This window comes from Chaetomium strumarium, assembly GCF_033439665.1.
Source record: "Chaetomium strumarium strain CBS 333.67 chromosome Unknown B0T15scaffold_5, whole genome shotgun sequence".
Taxonomy (NCBI): domain Eukaryota; kingdom Fungi; phylum Ascomycota; class Sordariomycetes; order Sordariales; family Chaetomiaceae; genus Chaetomium; species Chaetomium strumarium.
In genome coordinates this window covers 2523585-2544115 of record NW_026944433.1, presented here as the reverse complement: position 1 = coordinate 2544115, position 20531 = coordinate 2523585, and the positions used below count along the sequence as shown (strand labels likewise).

Genomic DNA, 20531 nt, shown 5'->3' with positions numbered 1-20531 from the left:
CGGCCCAGCCCAGAGCATCGCATCGTCATTCTTTCTGCTGCCTAGCACTAAGGCCGGAATCAAATCGGTCGTCCCCAACGGGGCGGGTGACGAGCGGTTCGGCTTTTTGCCTGGAGCACGCTGACGTGATCTCTTCAAGGAGAAGGTACGCAAGACGAATCTAGAAACGAAAGATGACAGTAGTTTCTCTCCACCTAAAAAGGTCCCTTCTGAGTAAGCGTTAAGCTGTACCCTCAGTTGTCATCCGAAAATATGTCAAGGGCTGCATGCCGATATCAAGGATGTAGACGCGTTGGGTTGGCTGTCATGATATGTGCGAGTGCGGCTATATCGGAGCGAGGGATCACTAGTGCGAGGGCTAGGCACCTAGGTATTGTACTCAGTGTTAAAAAATTCATATTCCCACCGAGGAAATGCTTCCCTGGTAAAGAAATACCCTCCTAGCCAGTCATATTGAGTCACAGCATCTGCTTGTCTACTACTCCTATTCTATTTGAGCGCTGTTCAACGCATATAACACGTCAAGTGGTCCCAGAGCCGAACCTATTGATTATTACCAATGCCCATTTATCCCAATCCAACTCTATGTTGTACCGCCCATCTAAATATGTACAGTCCTGAGTCTACCCCCTTCCCTGCCGATACACCCCCTCTCTGACCCTCCACTCTCTGACAACCGCCCCCAACCCGGGCGCTCCGACATACATTACCCCCCAATCCCTCCTCCCCGTCAACAAGGCCCTACACGCCTCCAACCTCGCATACAAACTCACATCCGCCCTCGCCGCAGGGCCTTTCGCTTCGGCATCCAAGACCTCCAGCACGCCGCGGCCCTGGACATCCCTCACATGCACGTTGGCGCCCATCTCCAGCAGCGTCGCCAGCGCCACCTTGCGCCCCAGCCGGGCAGCCATCAGCAGCGCCGTCTCCCCTCGCCGGTTGCGCGCCTCTACCGTCCTAGGGCAGGCGCGGACGAGCGTTTCGATGATGGCCTGCAGGGTCCGGGACTTGTCATCCTGGTCGTCGGGGATGTGCTCGATGAAGGCCATCAGCGGGGTGTACCCCCGCAAGTCGCGGTGGGAGACCGGGACCGAGACGGACGGGTGCAGGAGGGATTGCAGATGCCGGAGGCGGGTTGGGAGATGGCCTTCTGTTGCTGTTGATGCGGAAGAGGAACAGTTTGAGGAGGACGGGGGAGAAGAAGATCTGGGTCCGTCTTTGGACAGCTTGCGCTTGAGGTGCGGTCGCAGGGTGGAAGACGTGGCGCTGGTGGCTGAGGGGAGGGAGGAGGAGGAGGAAGACGAGGCGCGCTGGACCCCCTGCACGTGGCGGTCCATCGTCTGCTGGTGGATGATTGCTTCGGCGAGACAGTGCAGGCCGTTGCGGCCCTCGGCGTCCTCGGTGTGCGGGTTGGTGTAGGAGGAATGGATGACCTGGACGAGGCGCGCGTGGTAGGCGAGGAAGGAGCCCTCGTCGGAGGACGGCGGCCGGTGGGTAGGCCTTGCTGAGTGGGAGACATCTCCTACCCGACTCTCCATGCGCCGTGGTGGGATGTATGGGTTTGGAGCCGATGGGTCAGCGGCGTGGACAGGGTTGAAACCAAAGGCGTCGCGGCGCGAGGCGAGCGTGGGGTTGAAGAGAGAGATCAGACTGCCGAGGGCCGCTGAATCTCGGATCACTGAATGGGCGCGATGAAAGAAATTACGGCCGTAGACGTCGGTTTCGTAGACGAGCTCGGGGCAGGCTTCCCGGACAAACGCAAGAAGCCGCTTGAGGGGTGCGGATGGATACACCAAGTCCGTGAACCATTCAAGGTTCAGAAGGTGGAGGAATGTCTGACCGGCAGTGTTTACTGCCCTCAGCTTCCCAGTGTCGCAGTTATGCACTATGTGAAGTAGCGCCTCTCGATACCCCTCCAATGCAGCGAACAAGTGCAGCTCCGTGTTGCCAAAGCTGTCGTATGGATTGAAATGCCTCGGGGATGCCTGTTCCAGGACGTGTTGTGCCCGCACACTCAATTCACCAGTCGGCAAAATCCACGAATTCGCGTCGACAGAGGTTTCCCGCGCGATCGAACACCAGCAATCGCCAGTTCCATGTTGCTGACCAGGGAAGTCAGCGCAGCTCCGCGTATGCGCGGTGAGAAAGTCCCCGGGGAGGGCGAAGGCCGGATCCGGAAATGCCTCGTAGGCCTCAGGGGCTGCGTCAAACTCGGTAGGGTCACCTGGTTGGGAGCAGTCGCTTAATGCTATCGATGGACGACGTCCACGAGAGCGGTCATCATCAGAGGAAATCGAAATGGTGTACTCTTTGATCAGCGATGAAAGCTGAAAGGCGTAGTGCGTTGAACAGCCCGATACTCTCCGTTTGATGTTCTGGATCTCGACTGGGCGCGGAGCTTCACTTGGCTCAGGTGTATCTATCCTTTCTTGGCGTGGCATCTGCCCTTGGCCATCAAACGGCATGGAGAAGTAGCTGAGACATGGAACATCAGGGGACGGGGAGAGTGCGAAGGACGGCGTGTCTTCTGCCTTGATGCTTTGCCCAGACGGCGAGGTTACCTCGGACCGGAGAGGAGCATCCTCTACCTGCTGATAAGAATTCTTGTTAGGATACCGCCCCACTACAAATAGTGGAATAGAGGAAGAGAGCATGGTAATCTAACCTCCATCGAACCACCTTCTCGGCCCATGCGCCGGCCAGAAGGCGCCTTCCTTCTTTTGCGACGTTTGGCGGACATGGCAAGGCTACTTATGCGCTTGTTCATTTCCATCCGTGACTCGGGCCGGAGGTAGCGAGGATCATTGTCGAGCATCTTGTGGATGGTCTTTTGGGCCGAATTCTTCCTGGTTCTCCGATCAGCTACGTTGATGGCTGTTGAGCCTGCTGCGTTAGCCGCACCTTGGGTTGAAGCCATCGCCCTCGAGCACCTCGATGATTTTCTCGATGGACAGCGTCGAGTAGAGATAGAGCCTGGCGAGCTTTCGAGACCGGGATACGGTCCACTGCGGGGGCCTCCCGATCCTGGAACCGGACGATGGCGCTCCGGTAGCGTTCGAGGCTGGAGAGGACGACATTGATGCCATCTCGGTCGAGTTCGACCTCGACACGGTAGTGGTGGAAGACTGGCGAGAGTGTGTCCTGAGTGGTGCACCGACGCAGTTGACATAATCATCGCCAGCAGCGCATCCATAGACGTGGACGGCTCTGGCTTGTCGTGGCCGGGCCCGAGTCATAACATCAACAGGTCCGGGCATAATGTTGCTGGCGAATGAGAAGGGGTTCTGTCTTCGGTATTTGTTAACGGGTAATTCCGCGATGTATTCCGAACAGTCTCATCGTGGAATGTGCAGAAAGCCCGGACTGATATGTATGCCATATCGGAGCTTTTCGAGTCCATGGTTGGCACCCCGATTTAGTATGGCCGTTGCGGACGGCAGCTGGAGAACGCCAGGCTGTATCCCGCACATAGCGTCGGTCGGTCGAAGACGGCTTGTCGATGCCTAGTGCGAGCTAGGTTGTGAGCTTGCATGGGTTGTTGGAGAATGGAGATCGAGATGGATACTGGAACTGCACCTTGCTCGATGCGGAGGTACCTATGTTTGCTTGGGCAAAATGCGTGCCGCAAATGTACCTTGCTAAGTATAAAAAGTCGAATGCAACCTCATGCGTGGAAGGCTTCTGTACAGCTTCCATGCAGCAGCTGCAGCTGTAGCTGTCGCCTTGTGTTCCAACAGCTGCCCCTGCATTGGCAGAGCGGCGCACACTTTGGTGCGATGCTGTGCCGCTCGATTGGACATGACCCCACCACCGACCAACATCGACCGACAGACGCTACACACGGCACAGACTTGAGCGGAACATGGGTCTCGCAACATCTCGAACCAATGGGACAAAACATGCCCTTATTGCCTGGGGTGGGCCATGTGGTCAAAAGTCGGGGCCAACCTGAAGGTAGCGCGTATACAGTATGATCGGGTAAGGCTTCCACGTTTCCCGACTTCCTCGATTTTGGCGGCGGCACAATCCAGGCTTCAAGCTACTAGCAAACAACGATCTGGGGTCAGGTACAGCATGTTAGGCCCAAGAATTCACCCAACCCCAGACTCTCCCAAGGCAGCAAATCGAGCCAACCTCCACACTACCACCTGACACCTGACACAGTGATTAGGTAGTGTGTGCGGTTGAATGCGGACAGTGGATCCCGCCGAACGCTAAACAATCGGGGCATGTAGCCCCTGGCTCCGACACCATCACCCGCCCGTCCCGGGACCAGGGCATGAGGGGCGATCTCCTTGGCAGCGTACAATGGCGTTCTTCTAGAAGACTTCGATTCGCATACGCCGCACTGCCGCGTCGCCGGACGAAGACGCGATAGGTATGCCCCACGTCAGAGACTCAAGAGTGTGGTTCACTAGTGGTGGGCTTCGTTCGTACCAGCTGCTCGATGAGGTATGGCGTTTTGTTGACAGCGGCATGGCCGAGAGGTATGCAGCATGCTCAACCAACTTACGGCCGTTTGACCCATGACAGATCGGCGAACGCCGTCCACCTCCGCGTCTCGGAGGCCGCTAGCCTCGTCGTGTTGGCCCAACAAGCACTACTACTCAACGTTCTTCTTGCTCCAGCCCCTGGAGGAGCTTGTTTGCCCGATAATCACAGAAACAGAGGAAGAGCCGGTGCGGCCGGGTGGTTGAATTCCCGGCAACGATTGTGGACGATGGGCCGGACAGAGATGGTAACTTCTCAGTCTGATTTCGAAGTAGATATCAGCCCGTGTCGATGGTGAGTGTGGCCCCGAGAGTTCACTGTACAGGGCCGTAACTAGCTCGAAGGGACGGCTGCAGGGCTTCTCCGGCTTATGCCGTCAGATTCGGTTTGGGGATCCCGTCTTCCCTGATATGTTTGCTTGCTCCCGAGGGTCGAGGTGCAACTCCGCAAACACTGTGCCACATGACCGGGGTGTCTGTATATAATGCGGGATGAAATTCCATAGTAGGTACTACTACTAGTGTATGTACCTCAAATGGGGTGGTCAGCATGGGCCAAGACCACCCGAGCCGTTTCGCGAGGCCCCAGGCTTCAGCTGTACCCCCCGGCCCGAAGCGCCATCTGCGGACGCCCATGAAGAGCAAGGATCAGAGTGTTGCTCGACGACCAACCGGACTTTTTGCCTTGCTTCTCGCATCATGGAATGACAGAAGATGCTACCCCCGCGCCGAGACTAGCTGATAACAGTGCTGTGTCACGCACCCATGTCAGATGGTGTTTTTATCACTCAAGGCTAATATTACTGCCCCAGATTTCGTGGCATAATTAGCCCGCATCTGAATCGATACCTCGAGCAAGCAATTGGAACTCGAAGGCAATGATCTTCACATCTGACCGACTGGGGCGGCAATGTCAAGCTGGATTGGTTATTCAACTGTTTCAGCCTTCGATATGCAGTCCTTCGTGGTGGTTCAGCACTCCGACTCGATGAAAAAACTTGGAAGGCCGTTACTCCAACAGTCAGCACCGAAGCTTGAGGCGACAAACAAACTAACGTTACATGCCCGTGCCGCACACCAGGAAAGCATCTGTGTCATCCAGGGTGTAGATTGCTATGCTCGCTTGCCTTTTCAAGTTGCCATCAAGCACCTAGTGAACTGATATCAACTCGAAGACAATGCTCCAGTCCGAGGATCTTCGCTTGCACCTTCTAGTAAATCTCACTAAGTTTGTTTGAAAAATAGTGGCAGATCCACGGTCGATAGCATCTGAGTGATGAGTACAATTCTTTTACACGTCCTCTGATTTTTAGATAACAACCACCTTCCACCAAATGAATCCATTTGGGCTGCCATGGAGGCAGTCAGTCAAACAAGCATCCTATAAGGTTCGCAATTCATCGTGGTATGTAACCAATTGATCACAGTTGTTGACCACAGGCGTACACAGTTCGGGCAAGTCTGACACCGCGAATTTAAATCCGAATAAGGGAATGAAAAGAGTACATTCATTTTCATCCCGACATGCATCGCTGAGGTATCTACATGTTCAACTCCGTCCGACGAGAGAGGTCGAAGTTGAAACTCGGGAACGAGCCGGGAACATAATAAGGTACATAATGACACCTCCCGACAACATCAATTGATCAGGCCAAAGAACCTCAGCAGCTGCTGCTCGTTCACCGACGGCGCATGGCCGACACCCTGTCCAAAGAAGCCAAGCAACTGGGTCCCGTCGCCATAGATCTGCTGCGTCCAGCCGGCCGAGGGCACGCCCGTCACGTTCCGGCTGAGCTCGACGCCCAGCACGTTGGACCACTGCTCAAGGGCCTCGACGGCGCACTGCGGCCGCACGAGCGTGTCGGCGAGGCCGTGGACGATTTGCATGCGCGGCCGGCGCCCCGTGTAGCCCGGGAAAGCGTTGCGGACCAGCGCTCCCCACTCTTGCGGCGTCTTCTGCATTCCTTGCGCGCAGGTCTGGTTGGGACTGAACGGCGTAGCGGATGGGGCACCTAATGGATGAATAAGCATAAAAATTCGCTTACTAGTAGTATTCAAAAACCCTCTCTTTTTCCCCCCTCGCACCCGTGGTTCCATCGGATCCACGGAGAACAGGCGACAGCCGTTTCACGCCCCGTGTCGGGGATAAGGCAGCGACGATAAAAACCGCCGATTTGGTCCCGAGACGATCGGAGACCACTCCGGTGTCGAATCACCATTTTTTTCTATTTTGTTTTGTTTTTGCTTTCTTTGCTGCCTCGACTTCGAGGTTTCTTTTTTTTCTCCCTTCCCGCCGGGGGATGCAAGATAATAACAAGGCAGCCAAATTATGGAGAGAAACTCACCAAGGAAGCAAGCGAACGGCACGCCCGAGTACGCCGCGCCTGCCTCAAACACGTCGGGATAGGAACCGGCCAGCACGTTGGTCATCATGCCGCCGGACGAGAAGCCCATGACGTAGACGCGCGAGCGGTCGGCGGCGTATTTGTCGATGGTGTAGTTCACCATGTTGATGATGCCCAGGGCGTCGCCGCCCTGGCCGTGCGTCAGGCTGGCCCCGTTCTGCACGTCCCAGCAGTTGCTCTGGTTCGGCGTGCTCGGGAAGATGAGGATGAAGCCGTTCGAGTCGGCGTAGGACGAGAGCTTGAGCGAGCCGAACCACTGCTGAGCGTTGCCGCCGCAGGGGTGGAGCTTGAGAGATTGACCGTGTCAGTGAGAGACGGCGAGTCGTGAAAACATAATTGAACATTCTGCAACAGGCGAATTCTTACCGCAACAATGATGGGCGGCTTGGCTGCCAGTTTGTCCGGCACATAGGCGTACATCTGGATCCTGGTAGGGTTGGTTCCAAAGTTGCTCACTTGTTGCAGCGAGGCGCCGAGACAGACTGCCGCCGTGGCGGCGAGCCCGAGGAGAGATCGAAGGAACATCGTGGATTCTGAAGTGAGATTTGGGATGGCAGCCAAGGAGTTTACCTGCTAGGCAGCATGTGTTTCAACAACGAATGGTGGCCGAGCCACTGACGCTTTATATGCATCAAGAGCTATGTGAGGCCGTTTGTGTTTCTATGCTCCTTTGTCTCCGATCTGTCCAGGCTCGGAGCCATGGCAATGAGGATCGGCAGCCAGAATCATCTCGGGAGCTGAGGACGGCAGCAGGGTCCCGCTTGTGATGTGCGGTTGAGGCGGGTAAATGGTGCGAGGCGACGCAGGGGAGGTATTGGCATCGCATTGAGCAACCCTGAAGATGGCAACCTTGACAACCTCGGAACGTACTAGTAGAAGATGTAATATAGATTCCAGCGCAACTCGGAGGAGCCGCACGTTCGGTACCTCGGTTCGGCAACCGCATCGGGTGGTGTGCATGTGTACGAATCCGTGCAACGGACGGAGATCGCATCGGGAGCGTCTACATGTGGCAACGACTGCAGCACCTTCGATCAAACAATGTAACGGCGGAACGGCGAGCCGAGGCCGAAGCCTGTCACCCCAGGTTTTAGCGTGCAACTTTGTGTTGCTTTGAAACTTGCCAATGCGGGGAAGAAGGAGAATGGCTACAATTCAGCCGTATTAGGAAGAGGTCTTCGGTACAGCTGGTCGGGAACCGACCTGGAAGGACTGGTACTACCTACAAGGTAGGTAGTAGACCTGCTCGCAAATCGCATCGCATAGCATCCGCCACCTGCTCACAGCTGCCGATCCGGGCATCTCGACGTCCAAAGACCACACAATTCGGGGCGCGTCCATCTTAGTATTGCATTCGGGCACTGGGAATCTGGGATTCACTCTCCTCGTCATCTCACCTGTTGCCGCCTACAACCAACAATGGATCAATATATGTCACAGCGCCACGGTCCAAACACCTCGTCTGGTGGCCTCTACCGCGATCTTCCACTTGATCCAAGAAGAAAGGAAGTTCGGGTTCTAACCCTTCAGTCAGGACGACTTTGTGCAGGCGCCCCGTGGTAGACAGCGTCTGTGGGTGCGGCAGGAGTTTGGCCTGCCTCGCCGCGAGCTATCCCTACCTTACGTTGGCTGCGGGTGCGGCTTCATATCATGGCCCGACCTGCTGAGCTGAGCGGCTTTTTGTCCCTTCCGAGGTGGTGGAATCATCTCCGAACTGGAGAGCCTGTGAGTGTAGGCTGCTTGCAGGAGGGAGGTTGCGGGCTCGGAGGACGACATACCCGCCACAACGACGGGGATGCACCCAGTTTCTTTGGACAGTATATACGAAGACTTCCATTGAAACGGCCCGTTTCCTCTCGCGTTCGCGGTTCGCTATGTTCTGCGGAACTCGGCCGCAACGGACCACATAGGCTACATTTATGCTGTGATGGGTTTGCTTCGGGGATCGCATCGTGATCGGGTTATGCTTGACTATGAGATGAAGCCCATGGAGCTGTTTACGCAAATCAGCATTATCTAGTGGAGAGAGCGGTGTGAGTGTATGCTCAGCGACCTGTTGCCCTTGCTGGAGTTGCAGCCTGACCAAAGCGATTATCCGTCCTGGGTCCTCAATTTCGCAGCGCAGCCGCTCAGGGGTTGGAAGAACTACTGCGCCTTATAGGCCAACGGCTTATTGATGAGATTGGAGGAAGTGCAAGTCCCGCAGGTGGCAGATCCAACTCGATTCCTACTCACATTGCAAATACAAGGGATTACTAATGTTTGATGCCATCAAGAGTGACACTGCGACTCCAAAAAGTTTCCAACACGTCGAGGAGTTGGTTCCTATTCTGACAACCGTGGAGAAAGCACCTAAATGATAGAGGCTATAAGCCTGGAGCTGGCCTCAAACCACCAACTCAAAGCCCCTCGATAAGCTGAAGCCCGAGGAAGAGGTTGTTCATGCCTTAACGCGAAGCGCGGTCGAGGACAATGAGCCTCTCTATCCGAGACTTGATGGCCAGACAGTCTGAAGAGCTCTTCCCGGGCAGTCTACTATGCCGTCTTGGGATATAGCAGAATCAAGCCCTCATGTGCTGGGCCTCGGGAGCGAGTATTTCGTCGCTTAACGGGGCTGCTCAGGGCCAAGTTCTTGGATCGCAAAGTGCTCATCACAGAGGCTGGATTCGCCGGTATCGGTGTCCGGCGGATCAAGGAGAGTGTTGTAAGGTAGGTAGTCACATTCCCGGTTCGGTGCTAATGCCCCTCTCGTGCTTCGGCCATGCGTACCTGACTGGGCGATTATTGGCTGCGCACATGTGCCTGGGCTGATGGAGCCTGTGAGGTTGCAAGTTTACGTTGAGAATCGCGTATTCCCGCCAACGAAGTTTAGGATTCGCTAGGGCGAAGAGACCTGAGGTGCAGTAGCTACCTGGTTCGAGAGGTGTACATCGTAAGGTACTTCATGCCTGCCGGGACACATCTGGTCGTCTTTGAAACAATCAGCAAGAACCACGTCGGGATATCGCAGGATAGTTAACAGGAGAGGTCCGAAACTACTAGTTTGTCTTGTACTAGCGAGCTTCAAGTAGTGGCGCCACATCACTAATCGCACTATGACTTGAGCATCACCCTTATTGTTCAATCGATTTCGACTCAATCAAAGACTGAGTGAGTAGGATAAGGATCTGGACGGGTTATCTCCCATGCTAAGCATAGCTGGGCAGCCCATGCCCTTATCATTTATATGCTGTGATCCTAAGAAGTTATCGAGAAGGAGCGGATTCGTTGTGAGATTACTAGTCCTGGCCGAGAGCCTGAGAGTCCTTCTTAAAGACACCTAGTTATATGTTTTATGCAATGCACATCGTCCCATTGTTTAACCATTAACGTGATTTATAAGCGAGTCGTGGGTATAAGCGGGCCGTGGCTTTCCAAACGCGACATATCACATTTCCACTTAACATCAATTTTCTCTATAACCCGATATGCTCTCCCCCTCAAAAGAAGCCAGGGTAGTCTTAGCCCTCGAAGCTCTTCGGAGCGACAAACAGCTACGGCTTGAAGCCGTAGCTAGGCTCTACAACGTACCGGCTTCAACCCTCAGGGACCGACGCGCTGGCAAGCCTGCACGACGCGACTGTACGGCCAATTCGAAGAAGCTTACGGAATCCGAGGAGGAGGCTGTTGTTCAATATATCATTGACCTAGTTGCACGTGCATTTCCACCTAGACTCGCTAGTATGGAAGATATGGCCAACCAACTGCTACGTATACACGACGCGCCCCCTATCGGCAAGCTCTGGGCCTATAACTTCGTCAGGCGTAAGCCAGAGCTTAAGATGCGTTAGGTACATCGGTACGACTACTAGAGGGCCAAATGCGAGGACCCAAAGGTTATTCGCAAGTGGTTTGCACTTATTCAGAATACCAAGGCCAAGTTCGGGATCTTAGACGACGATATCTATAACTTCGACGAGACTAGGTTTATAATGGGTATCATCTGTATAGGTATAGTCGTTACAACCTCTGACGGCTATAGTAGGGCAAAGCTAGCCTAGCCTAGCAATTGCGAATGGACAACGGTAATCTAGGGAGTCAATGCTCTTGGCTAGGCTATCCCTCCGTTCATCATCTTAGCCGGGCAGTACCATCTCAGCAACTAGTATACCGAGGCCAATCTTCCACTTGCCTGGTGTATTGCGACTACCAACAACGGCTAGACTACCAATAAAGTAGGCCTCGATTGGATCAAGCACTTCAACTACCATATAAAGTCCCGTACAAAGGGTATATACCGGATGTTGATCCTCGACAGCCACGAGAGCCATTACTCGACCGAATTCGAGAACTACTGCCGGGATAACAACATCAAGACGCTCTACATGCCTGTACACTCTTCCTATAAGTGCTAGCCACTCGACGTTGGCTGTTTCGGGCCGCTGAAGCGGGCGTACGGTCGCCAAATCGAGAACTTGATACGCGCGAACATTAACCATGTCAGCAAGCTCGAGTTCCTCTATACCTTCCGCGAAGCCTTTTTTACCTCTATTACAGAGAGCAATATATAGGGTGGCTTTATAGGGGCCGGCCTTGTGCCGTACGATCTAGAGAGGGTGCTTTCTACCCTGGATGTACAGCTTCGTATACCAATACCCCTAGCCTTACAGCCTACTATAGTACAACCTTGGGTCTTCCAGACACCATACAACCCCCAAGAAACCGAATCGCAGTCGACGCTCATCAAGACTCGCATTGCCACCCATCAAAATAGCTCTCCGACTTCGATGTTGGCGGCTATGGATCAACTTGCCAAGGGTACAATGGCTCTCATGTACCAGGTAGCTCTCCTTCGGTCAGAGGTCTCTTCGCTCCGCAAGGCCAACGAGGCACTAAGCAAGCGCCGCAGAGCTAAAAGAACGCGCGTGTAGCTTGGAGGATCACTTACTGTGCAAGATGCACAGGATTTACTGGCCCAGAAGGCTGTTGGTGGGGAGGTAGTGGAAAATACACAGCCGGAAGGTAGTAGTACGGGGGGGGGTCGTACGAAGGTTCGGTGCTGTGGTGTGTGTGGCAAGCCTGGCCATAATGCCCGTACCTGCCGAGAGGCTGCAGAATCGTCTGATTCAGCTGTTTCTGATGTAATTGTAGTTGGTTGATACTGTTGTTGTTGTATTTTGGACGGTTGTTGTTGTAGGGTAGTGGAAAAGCCACGGCCCGCTTATACTCACGACTCGCTTATAAATCACGTTAATCTGTAATCATGTTTCCCAATATCAATCAACCAAAGCCTGTATCGGTAAGTGAAGCCAAATTATGAACGCTTTGGAGAGCTAAATAACAACTGAATGCTGAACATAACACCACTTTTCGGGACTTTTCTTTGATTCCATGACCTGTCTTGAATCTTGACTTCGATACAAGTAACAACGGCGCCAAAACTAACCCTGACCAAGCGTGTTCTCCATCTTCTCGGCTGTGCCGGCCAACGCGGCCCACCCGAACCAAACAGAGACCCTTGCAACCCCCCTCTAAGTTTAACCAGCCCCTTATGAGGAAGGTGAGGTAGGATTCGGGACCACAACAATGGCTTGGCCGTCAGCCGAGAAAGCCTTGGCTGAGTGGCTCTTCTCGTCTCAGCACTCAAATCTGACGTCCATTCTATGATCTATCCTTAACCCCCGTCCGTCTCTTCTCATCCATCCCCTGCTCCCCTTCCGAGGCCTAAGTCATGCCCTACGACGATGCACAACCCGCGATGTGACAGCTTCGCAGCAGCCGTCGACCCGCTCGTGGGCGCCGCCGGCGCCGCGGCGCTGTGTGCGGTGCTGGTGCAGCGACTGCCTACTACTACCACTTCTAGCAGTAACCAATCTGGCGAAGTCGCGTCCGAGGTCGTGTGCTGGGCATTGCTCGGGGCCGCGAAACGATGGGATCTTCTTGGATTTGGTGCCGCCGGCTCGGGAGCGAGTCTACCAGGCGCTCCTGCTACTTCTAGTAGTAGTGGTGGTGGTGTTGGTGGTGGTGCTAAGAGGCCGCGGCCGGGGTGGTCGTTGTGGGCTGTCGCTGCGGCTGTCGCGGCTGCGTGCTGTTATCGGGCTGAGGTTGGGATGCTTTGGTCTGTTGTAAGTTCGCATCTATCTCATTACTAATCTACTACTAGTAAGTGGTACTCACAACAAGTCGACTAACTACCTTACCTTACTAGCCGGCCTTGACTCCGCTCTTGTTAGCAGCGGACAAGCAGCTGCGGCCCGAACTGCGGACTTGGAAGGCATTGGAATTGCCTGCCTTGTTCTACCTGTTTGGCACGGTCTCGGGGACAGCCATCGTCGGTCTCCTCGTCGTGCTTGCACTACCGGGCTGGACGATATGGGAGCTGGCGCTGTCGACCCTCCCTGTAGCTGCGCTGTGCGCCGCGTATGCCGCCTTTATTCCCCGGACTGTCGAGAGCCGCTTTCTGCCGTATCTGGATGTCGACGAAGACATTCTGCAGCTTTCCCACCGCGTTGTAGTCATCTCAGTGGCTGCACTGAGTGTGCAGATCATATCATTCGGTGTACCAGGTCTCATTGACCTTGCGGTACCCACGATATTACTGGGGTTGGCGAAGGCATCGGCCTGGTACTTTACAATTCAAACAGTGTGGCCTCCTTTCATTCACACTAGTGTGCACACATACCTAGAATCCCGAATACTCACCAACCTTCTAGGCTCGGTCAACCTCGTGGTGTATTGCGGGCGCAATAGGGGCCTTCGCCCTTGTAGCCAGCCGCGACCCCTTCATTCAGCTCTCGGAAAGCCAGGCTATCTCTCCTGTCCTAGCCTCGACACTCGCGCTTGGCCAGTTTGTTGCCATCCTTCCACGGCAATTGAGAGGCAGGCCAATCCTATGGGCACTTATTCTGATATCTCTCGGCCCCTATCTCGCCAACTATATGGCCATCACAGTCGCGGAATCTTCGGTAGTCCGCCTACAGGAGCATCCCGTTGAGACTCTGATTCGGAATGCCCAAGCGGACTTCGAACAGATGTTACAGCGACAGTCCAAGACATACCCGGATGCGGTTCACGAATACCAACGTCGATACGGCGTAGAGCCACCGCCAGGGTTCCAGGCCTGGTATGAGTTCGCTGCGGCAAATCAGTCCCCGATTATTGACGATTTCGACACAATCTACTTATCCGTATCCCCGTTCTGGAGCATCAGCGGCAGAGAGATGCTCCAGATTATCGATGATGCGCACAACACACCCGACATTGACCTGTGGCTCTGCTCCTTCTCGGGTGACACTGCCGAGACTCGCTGCACCCATCCCAGACGTGGTTCTGACCGACACATTGGCGACCTGTTCAACACACTCTTGGGGGATGTCCGCGGTGTCCTGCCAAACGCCAAGTTTCTCGTCAACCACCTTGACGAGCCAAGAGTTCTGATCCCGCCGGCATCACTGAAAAAAAATCCGCGAGAGTTCAAAGTCTCGGACCTTTCCGAGCGACCTACCTGGAAAGCAGTCACGAAATACTGCGGCCTTCAAGCACAGCAACTAAGAGACTTGAGTCCGTATACGGATACAGAGGGGCAGCGACCGGCCGTTGATACCCACGGGCTCCCCCTGGTGACCAACCGCTCCACAGTGCTCAACCTCTGCCAGCACCCCGAATACGCCGGGACCCACGGCCTCTTCCAGGCGCCGCCATCCTTCCGCCTGATCGAGGGCCGCGTCCCCGTGCTCTCTACGGGCCGGCCCTCGACCATGTCCGACATCCTCTTCCCGGCCCCCGCATACCTGGTCGAGCCCGAATTCCGCTACAACGCCAGCGCCGACATCCCCTGGTCGCAAAAGGCCAACCACCTCTACTGGGCGGGCTCCACCACCGGCGCCGTGTCGTCGACGCACAACAGCTGGCGCCACTTCCACCGCCAGCGCTTCATCTCGCTCGCCCAAAACCTCGACCCGCCCGCAGAGGGACACACCTACCTCCGCGAGGTGCCCCCTTCTTCTTCTTCTTCTTCTTCTCCTTCTTCTTCTCCTCCTTCTTCCACAACCACAAACCACACCCCATCAATCACCCCGATCCACTCCCGCTTCCTCAACAGCCGCCTCTACGACGTCCACCCGACACGCATCTTCCAATGCAGCCACCCGCTCCCCTGCCGCGAGCAGGCCTCCCACTTCCGCCACATCGCCTGGCAGGACCGCGACGCGGCGCTGCGCGCCAGGCTGGTCTTCGACCTGGACGGCAACGGCATCAGCGGGCGCTTCCACAAGCTGCTGGCCAGCGGGTCGCTCGTGCTCAAGCAGACGCTGCTGCGCGAGTGGCACGACGACCGCCTCGTCCCCTGGGCGCACTACATCCCAGTCAGCGTCGGGACGATGGCCGAGGTGCCGGAGCTGGTGCAATGGTTTTTGGAGAGTGATAGGGGGAAGGGGAAGGCGAGGGAGGTTGCGGAGGGGGGCAAGGAATGGTTTGCGCGGGCGATGAGGGAGGTGGATGTGAAGATTTATTTGTGGAGGTTGATGTTGGAGTTGGCGAGGGTTGTGGATGAGGGACGGGAGGCTTTGGCGGAGGTGGTAGTAGAGTAGAGGGGGATGGTGGTTGAGGAATTTGGAGGCGGGGTGAGAGGGGGGAGGTGTGTTGTGACGGCTGTTTCTATTTAGTACCGGGTATTAGTAGTCGGCAGGATTAGCGTGTTGTGTTGTCGGCGGGATCTAGAATTTGGATACAAGCGCCGTTGATGGCGCACCTGTTGGATAACAACGGTTTTGGAAAGCATAGGTACCTCTGACAATCTGCGTAATCTAACGACGGAAGTGGCTCTGTTCAGAACAACTAACGTAGGTGTATAGCGAAAGTTACATACATGCGAAAGTTACACTAAACCATACCAACGCGACATCTCACTTCTACACCCACTTCCTCCACAACCTAACATGCCTCAGAAAAACGACGAAAGCCAAGTTATCTTAGCCCTCCAGGCTCTAGAGAATGATCCGAAATTAAGTCTTAGAGCTGCAGCTCGGATCTTTTCTATAGACCCAATGAAGCTCAGCCGCCGTCGGCGCGGTCAGCAGTCACGACACGATATTCTAGCCAACTCGCGGAAATTGACCGATTTAGAGGAGGCTATCATTGTTCAATATATCCTTGACCTGGATTCTAAAGGATTTCCTCCCCGCTTGTCTGGTATAGAAGATATAGCCGATCGGCTGCTTGCCGAACGCAACGCGGGACGCGTCGGAACACGTTGGGCTTCAACCTTCGTCAAACGGCACCTAGAGCTTACTATGCGTTTCAATCGGAAATACGACTACTAGAGGGCCTAATGCGAAGATCCAGAGATTATTCGCGGTTGGTTTGCGTTTGTATAGAACACAATCGCGAAGTACGGCATCTAGGAGGCCGACATCTATAACTTCGATAAGACTGGGTTTCAGATAGGTATTATCTTAACGGCAATGGTTGTTACGAGCTCCGAACGGCGTAGCAGGGTAAAGTCGAAGCAGCCTGGCAATCGCGAGTGGGCAACGGTAATCCAGGGCGTCAATACGACTGGCTGGGCGATCCCGCCGTTTATTATCGTCAAGGGCAAACATTATCTCTCCTCTTGGTACGAGAATAGCCTATTGCCGAAGGACTAGGTTATTGCGATATCCGAAAACGGTTGGACAACCAACGAGAGAGGCCTAGAATGGATTCAGTACTTCGACAAGTATACTAAAGCTCGAATAGCTGGGGTTTATCGCCTCCTAGTCCTCGACGGCCACAATAGCCACTACTCGACCGACTTCGAGCTCTACTACAAGGAGAATAATATTATTACCCTCTATATACCTCCCTATTCATCTTACATTCTTTAGCCGCTCGATATTGGGTGTTTCAGCCTATTTAAAACGGCATACGGCAAGCAGATCGAGGGGATAATATAGGCAAGCATAACCCATATCACTAAGGAGGACTTCTTTCCTGCATTCTATGCCGCTTTCCAAGCCGCTATAACTCCTGAAAACATTCAAGGAGGTTTTCGAGGTGCTGGAATTGCTCCTTTTGATCCCGAGAAAGTGATCTCGCAGCTCGATATCCGTCTAAAGACGCCAACGCCCTTAAACTCGCCGCCTAGTAGTGCCCACGCCTGGGTTTCCAAGACCCCGAACAACCCAATCGAAGCCTCCTCGCAGTCTACCCTCATTAAGAATCGAATTGCCCGGCATCAAAATAGCTCTCCAATTGAGATTTTAAGGGCGGTTGACATATTTGCTAAAGGGACGTCCAAGGTTATACATCAGTTGGCATTGTTAAGGGCAGAGAACCAGAGCCTCCGAGCAGCAAATGAGGCACTAAGCAAGCGCCGAAGGGTCAAAAAACAACGGCTCCGACAAGGAGGATCACTTTCTATACAGGATGCATAGGATCTGCAGGGCCAGAGAGACGTTGAGGTACAGATTAAGGAGGAAACGCAGGCGGGTAGTGGTCGGAAGCCGAGGGTTGAGACACGCGCGCGGCATTGTGGCAACTGCGGCGAGCCTGGCCACAATGCGCGTACCTGTCAGATAGTTGTTGAAACGTCCGAGGAAGACGATTCCGAGTAGTTTCGTTCGTTTTGAGCTGGTTGGGTGGAATTAATATAGATAAAGTTAAGGGGGTATGGTTTAGTGTAACTTTCGCATGCATGTAACTTTCGCTATACACTTACGTTAACAGTAATTGAAGACATTATCTCGGAAGATCTCATCAATCTTAAAAGTACTACCTTTATAGAATCCAACGATGACGTTAACCCGGAAATCTCCGGTATCGCCGTTGTCCCCAGCCAACTGATGCAGTGATGCCGCTCAAATACCCCTCCAACAAAGGTTACACTATGTAGGACAACCATCTTGATCCTGCTAGTTCATCGAAAACATTAGGTGATCTCTGCAAGACGGAATCCGATTTTTTTTTTTGAATTCGGCTTGGAGATAGGAAGTTGAATGGAGAGCGAAGGATTTGGAAATGCATGAGATCCAGCTCGCAAGGGAAGCGAAAACGGAGAAGCAAAGAACGAAACAACAGACAAAAAGACGAACAGACGGCAGAAACAGCCCGAGAAAAGAAACAAGACTCGGCAATTCGACCTGATTCATCATTCATCAATGGCGCCCGGGTATGAATCGAGAACGAGACCGGTTGGGCGAACGGGTGGACCCTCGGAAAGAAAAGTTAGAGTTAGCTTGGCGGGGTACAAGATCGACTCTAGCGACACGGATGGGGTGGTGCAATACAGGAGCGACCTTGAACCGACACGCCGACGCTCAACCCGAGGAAGCAGCGCCAGTAGTCTTCGTATATGCAGCGTCAAACACTGTGATCATGTCCTTGGCCCTAGCCTTGTAGGCAGGGACACGATCATCCGGGCGTGGATGAGCATGGCCCAGAAGGCGGCCGTGGAGTGTGCCTTCCTCGGCACAGTCTTCGTCAAGGTAACGCCTGACCGAGCGCCCGCATGCCGAGGCGGATTCAGATGAGATCCTCTTCGAGTCAGGCCTGGCATAATACATTAGTCAAAGTCCAGCTACGGCGGGATAGATCCGCAGTGATGTAGTTCTGTAGTGTAGACTGTGTTGATCTCTCTCTTCTGCTGGACTCACATTGTCTTGAAGAGATGTCGGGGCGGGTGCACGGGTTAAAATCAGGCTTGAGCTTGGTGAACCTGAGGTATGTACTGCGCACACAGTCAGCCTGTGCATGCGGATTCGGCAACTCAGCTGCTTGTGCGCATGATGAAGAAAGATCTCCAAGAAAGTTCGGATCGGTTTCCTACATAGGTACGTTCATCATCCCCCTTTGCCGCTCCACTCTTAAATATGGGGAGGCCGAATGGAGGCCAGGCCTCGCCCTTGTGGGAGGGGCATACCTCTACAGATGAATCTCTGTGCGGGCTCTGGCCCGATAACAACCTTACCTTCACCTGGTATATAGACACTTGGGAGTATATTATACCTCGGTAAGAGAGGGGGTATTCACACTTTCCTGGTACTACGCAGGTGATCGCAACAGCAGCATCCAATAGATAAATATAAGTCTTGTATATCCATCGCAGACTGAACCTTGAAGCACTTGCGGGGGTGTGTCATATCACATTGGTTGTTTGATCCATCAAGTCGAGAATTGGATGGAATTCCCGAGAACAACGAGATCGGGAAAGGGCAGGGTACCACCCAGCACTTACCCGTTTTGAGTAAGAAAGTGGTTGTTTGGGAAGAAGGCCACCGCGCAGCGTGGCAATCAAAACAGCTGGCTTGGGGGGCCAAAAGTCTAGCATTGATCTAGCAGAACTGACACCTTCTCACCACTTAGTTACATAGGGCTTTCATTGCCGGACCACTTAGCTCATCAGACTATATTCATCAATCATCTTTCGTCATCATCGAGAGGCTTGGCTACGAGTTTGTCACATTCATTGTTTCTGTTGACGAATGGGGCATTGATGAAACCATGACATGCCCGCTCTAAACCAACCAAGTCTCGCGGCAGACTCCGAGGGTGAACGGCCAAAGGATCGAGTTCAGTTGCTCGAGATCTGGTAAAACCAGCCCATTACAGTCGAGCACAACTTACCACAAGGATGATGTAACACGGCGCCGTGCATATGCTATGCCAGTGTCTCACAGAGCTGTCAATGGAAATCTGCAACACTTCAAGGGACCAATAAGAGCTCCATTGCCTACGTGTGTCCAAAGACTACAAGAGTCAAGCGATGAGGTGGACCGACAACTCTTGGAATAATAGTACCTTATTAACTCTCGATGGAATCACCAGGCTCGAGGTCGCTAGCAGTGGAACGACGGAGTGTTTGGATACCCGCTGCTGTTCGGGTTGTATGACAACGCTAAGGTACCTCCATTAGGCACTTGCCCTACCTGCAGTGGTTTACTTCGTGGACTCCACGAGGTCCAACCAGCCACAGGTTTAAGGTTAACGGTGAAGGAGCGTAGGTTGCACGCCGTCAAATACCGGCAATTTGGAGATTGCGGTCTCTGTTCTTCGGGACAACCGTTACTCGATGACATGGTCTGTATGACACTCTCTCAAGCCAGACGGCACACCCAGGACCGTGTAATGCTTTTACGCATGCGTGCTGATAGTTCCCTCAACTTAACACCGCTAATCTTAAATTGGTACACAGATACGTACCTAGGTTCTCGACAGCGTCTTGTTCACCGGCACGCTCCAGGACGAAGCCGGGAGTGAGATAGCTGGCCTGCAACCACACAAATCGGCACCAGCTTTGCATAAGGTACCTTAGGTAAATAGGTATCTTTCACTTCTTAACGCTCCACACTGTCTTAAAGCCTCCCTCTGGTCGCAATCACATCTACCCAGAAGCGAATTCTCGCCATTCTACGCATCGACTCCTAAACCTCTTCGTCTATCGGGACGGCGTCTTGAGACTTGAATGACTGCAACACTCGACTGTTCGCGATACCATGCTGAGCACAGTAGTACGAGATTGTTGGTAACCGGACGTGCATGATCGGGCTTGATATTTCTGGTTCCGAAGGAGGTTGCACCGTTCCTCGCTTACGCGAAACGGGTACGAAGCTTACAAATTCCAATGCTCCCGTCTTACAGAAGCATGGTCTTCATCCCAAGATTTCTCTTGTCTATACTCTAC

General features: G+C 53.8%; 3 protein-coding genes across 3 annotated transcripts; 1 reads left to right on the top strand and 2 right to left on the bottom strand.

Moving 5' to 3' along the window:
• Positions 1 to 623: 623 nt before the first annotated feature.
• B0T15DRAFT_486203 (uncharacterized protein) lies at positions 624 to 3077 on the bottom strand (the record flags this gene model as incomplete). The annotated part of the gene is made up of 6 exons (XM_062866340.1): positions 624 to 635; positions 711 to 1650; positions 1680 to 1733; positions 1807 to 2591; positions 2666 to 2846; positions 2902 to 3077. 6 exons carry the CDS (start codon positions 3075 to 3077, stop codon positions 624 to 626), a joined length of 2148 nt encoding a protein of 715 aa, XP_062720442.1.
• Positions 3078 to 5941: 2864 nt separating this feature from the next.
• On the bottom strand, positions 5942 to 7578 carry B0T15DRAFT_250250 (Alpha/Beta hydrolase protein). Its single transcript, XM_062863163.1, has 3 exons — positions 7262 to 7578; positions 6836 to 7181; positions 5942 to 6502 (listed from the first exon to the last, which is right to left on the bottom strand). The coding sequence occupies exons 1-3, from the start codon at positions 7418 to 7420 to the stop codon at positions 6129 to 6131; spliced, it is 879 nt and encodes a 292-aa protein (XP_062720441.1). The 5' UTR covers positions 7421 to 7578; the 3' UTR covers positions 5942 to 6128.
• Positions 7579 to 12474: 4896 nt separating this feature from the next.
• Positions 12475 to 15760, top strand: B0T15DRAFT_418913 (uncharacterized protein). The gene is made up of 3 exons (XM_062865518.1): positions 12475 to 12999; positions 13083 to 13517; positions 13588 to 15760. The coding sequence occupies exons 1-3, from the start codon at positions 12619 to 12621 to the stop codon at positions 15460 to 15462; spliced, it is 2691 nt and encodes an 896-aa protein (XP_062720440.1). The 5' UTR covers positions 12475 to 12618; the 3' UTR covers positions 15463 to 15760.
• Positions 15761 to 20531: the final 4771 nt, after the last annotated feature.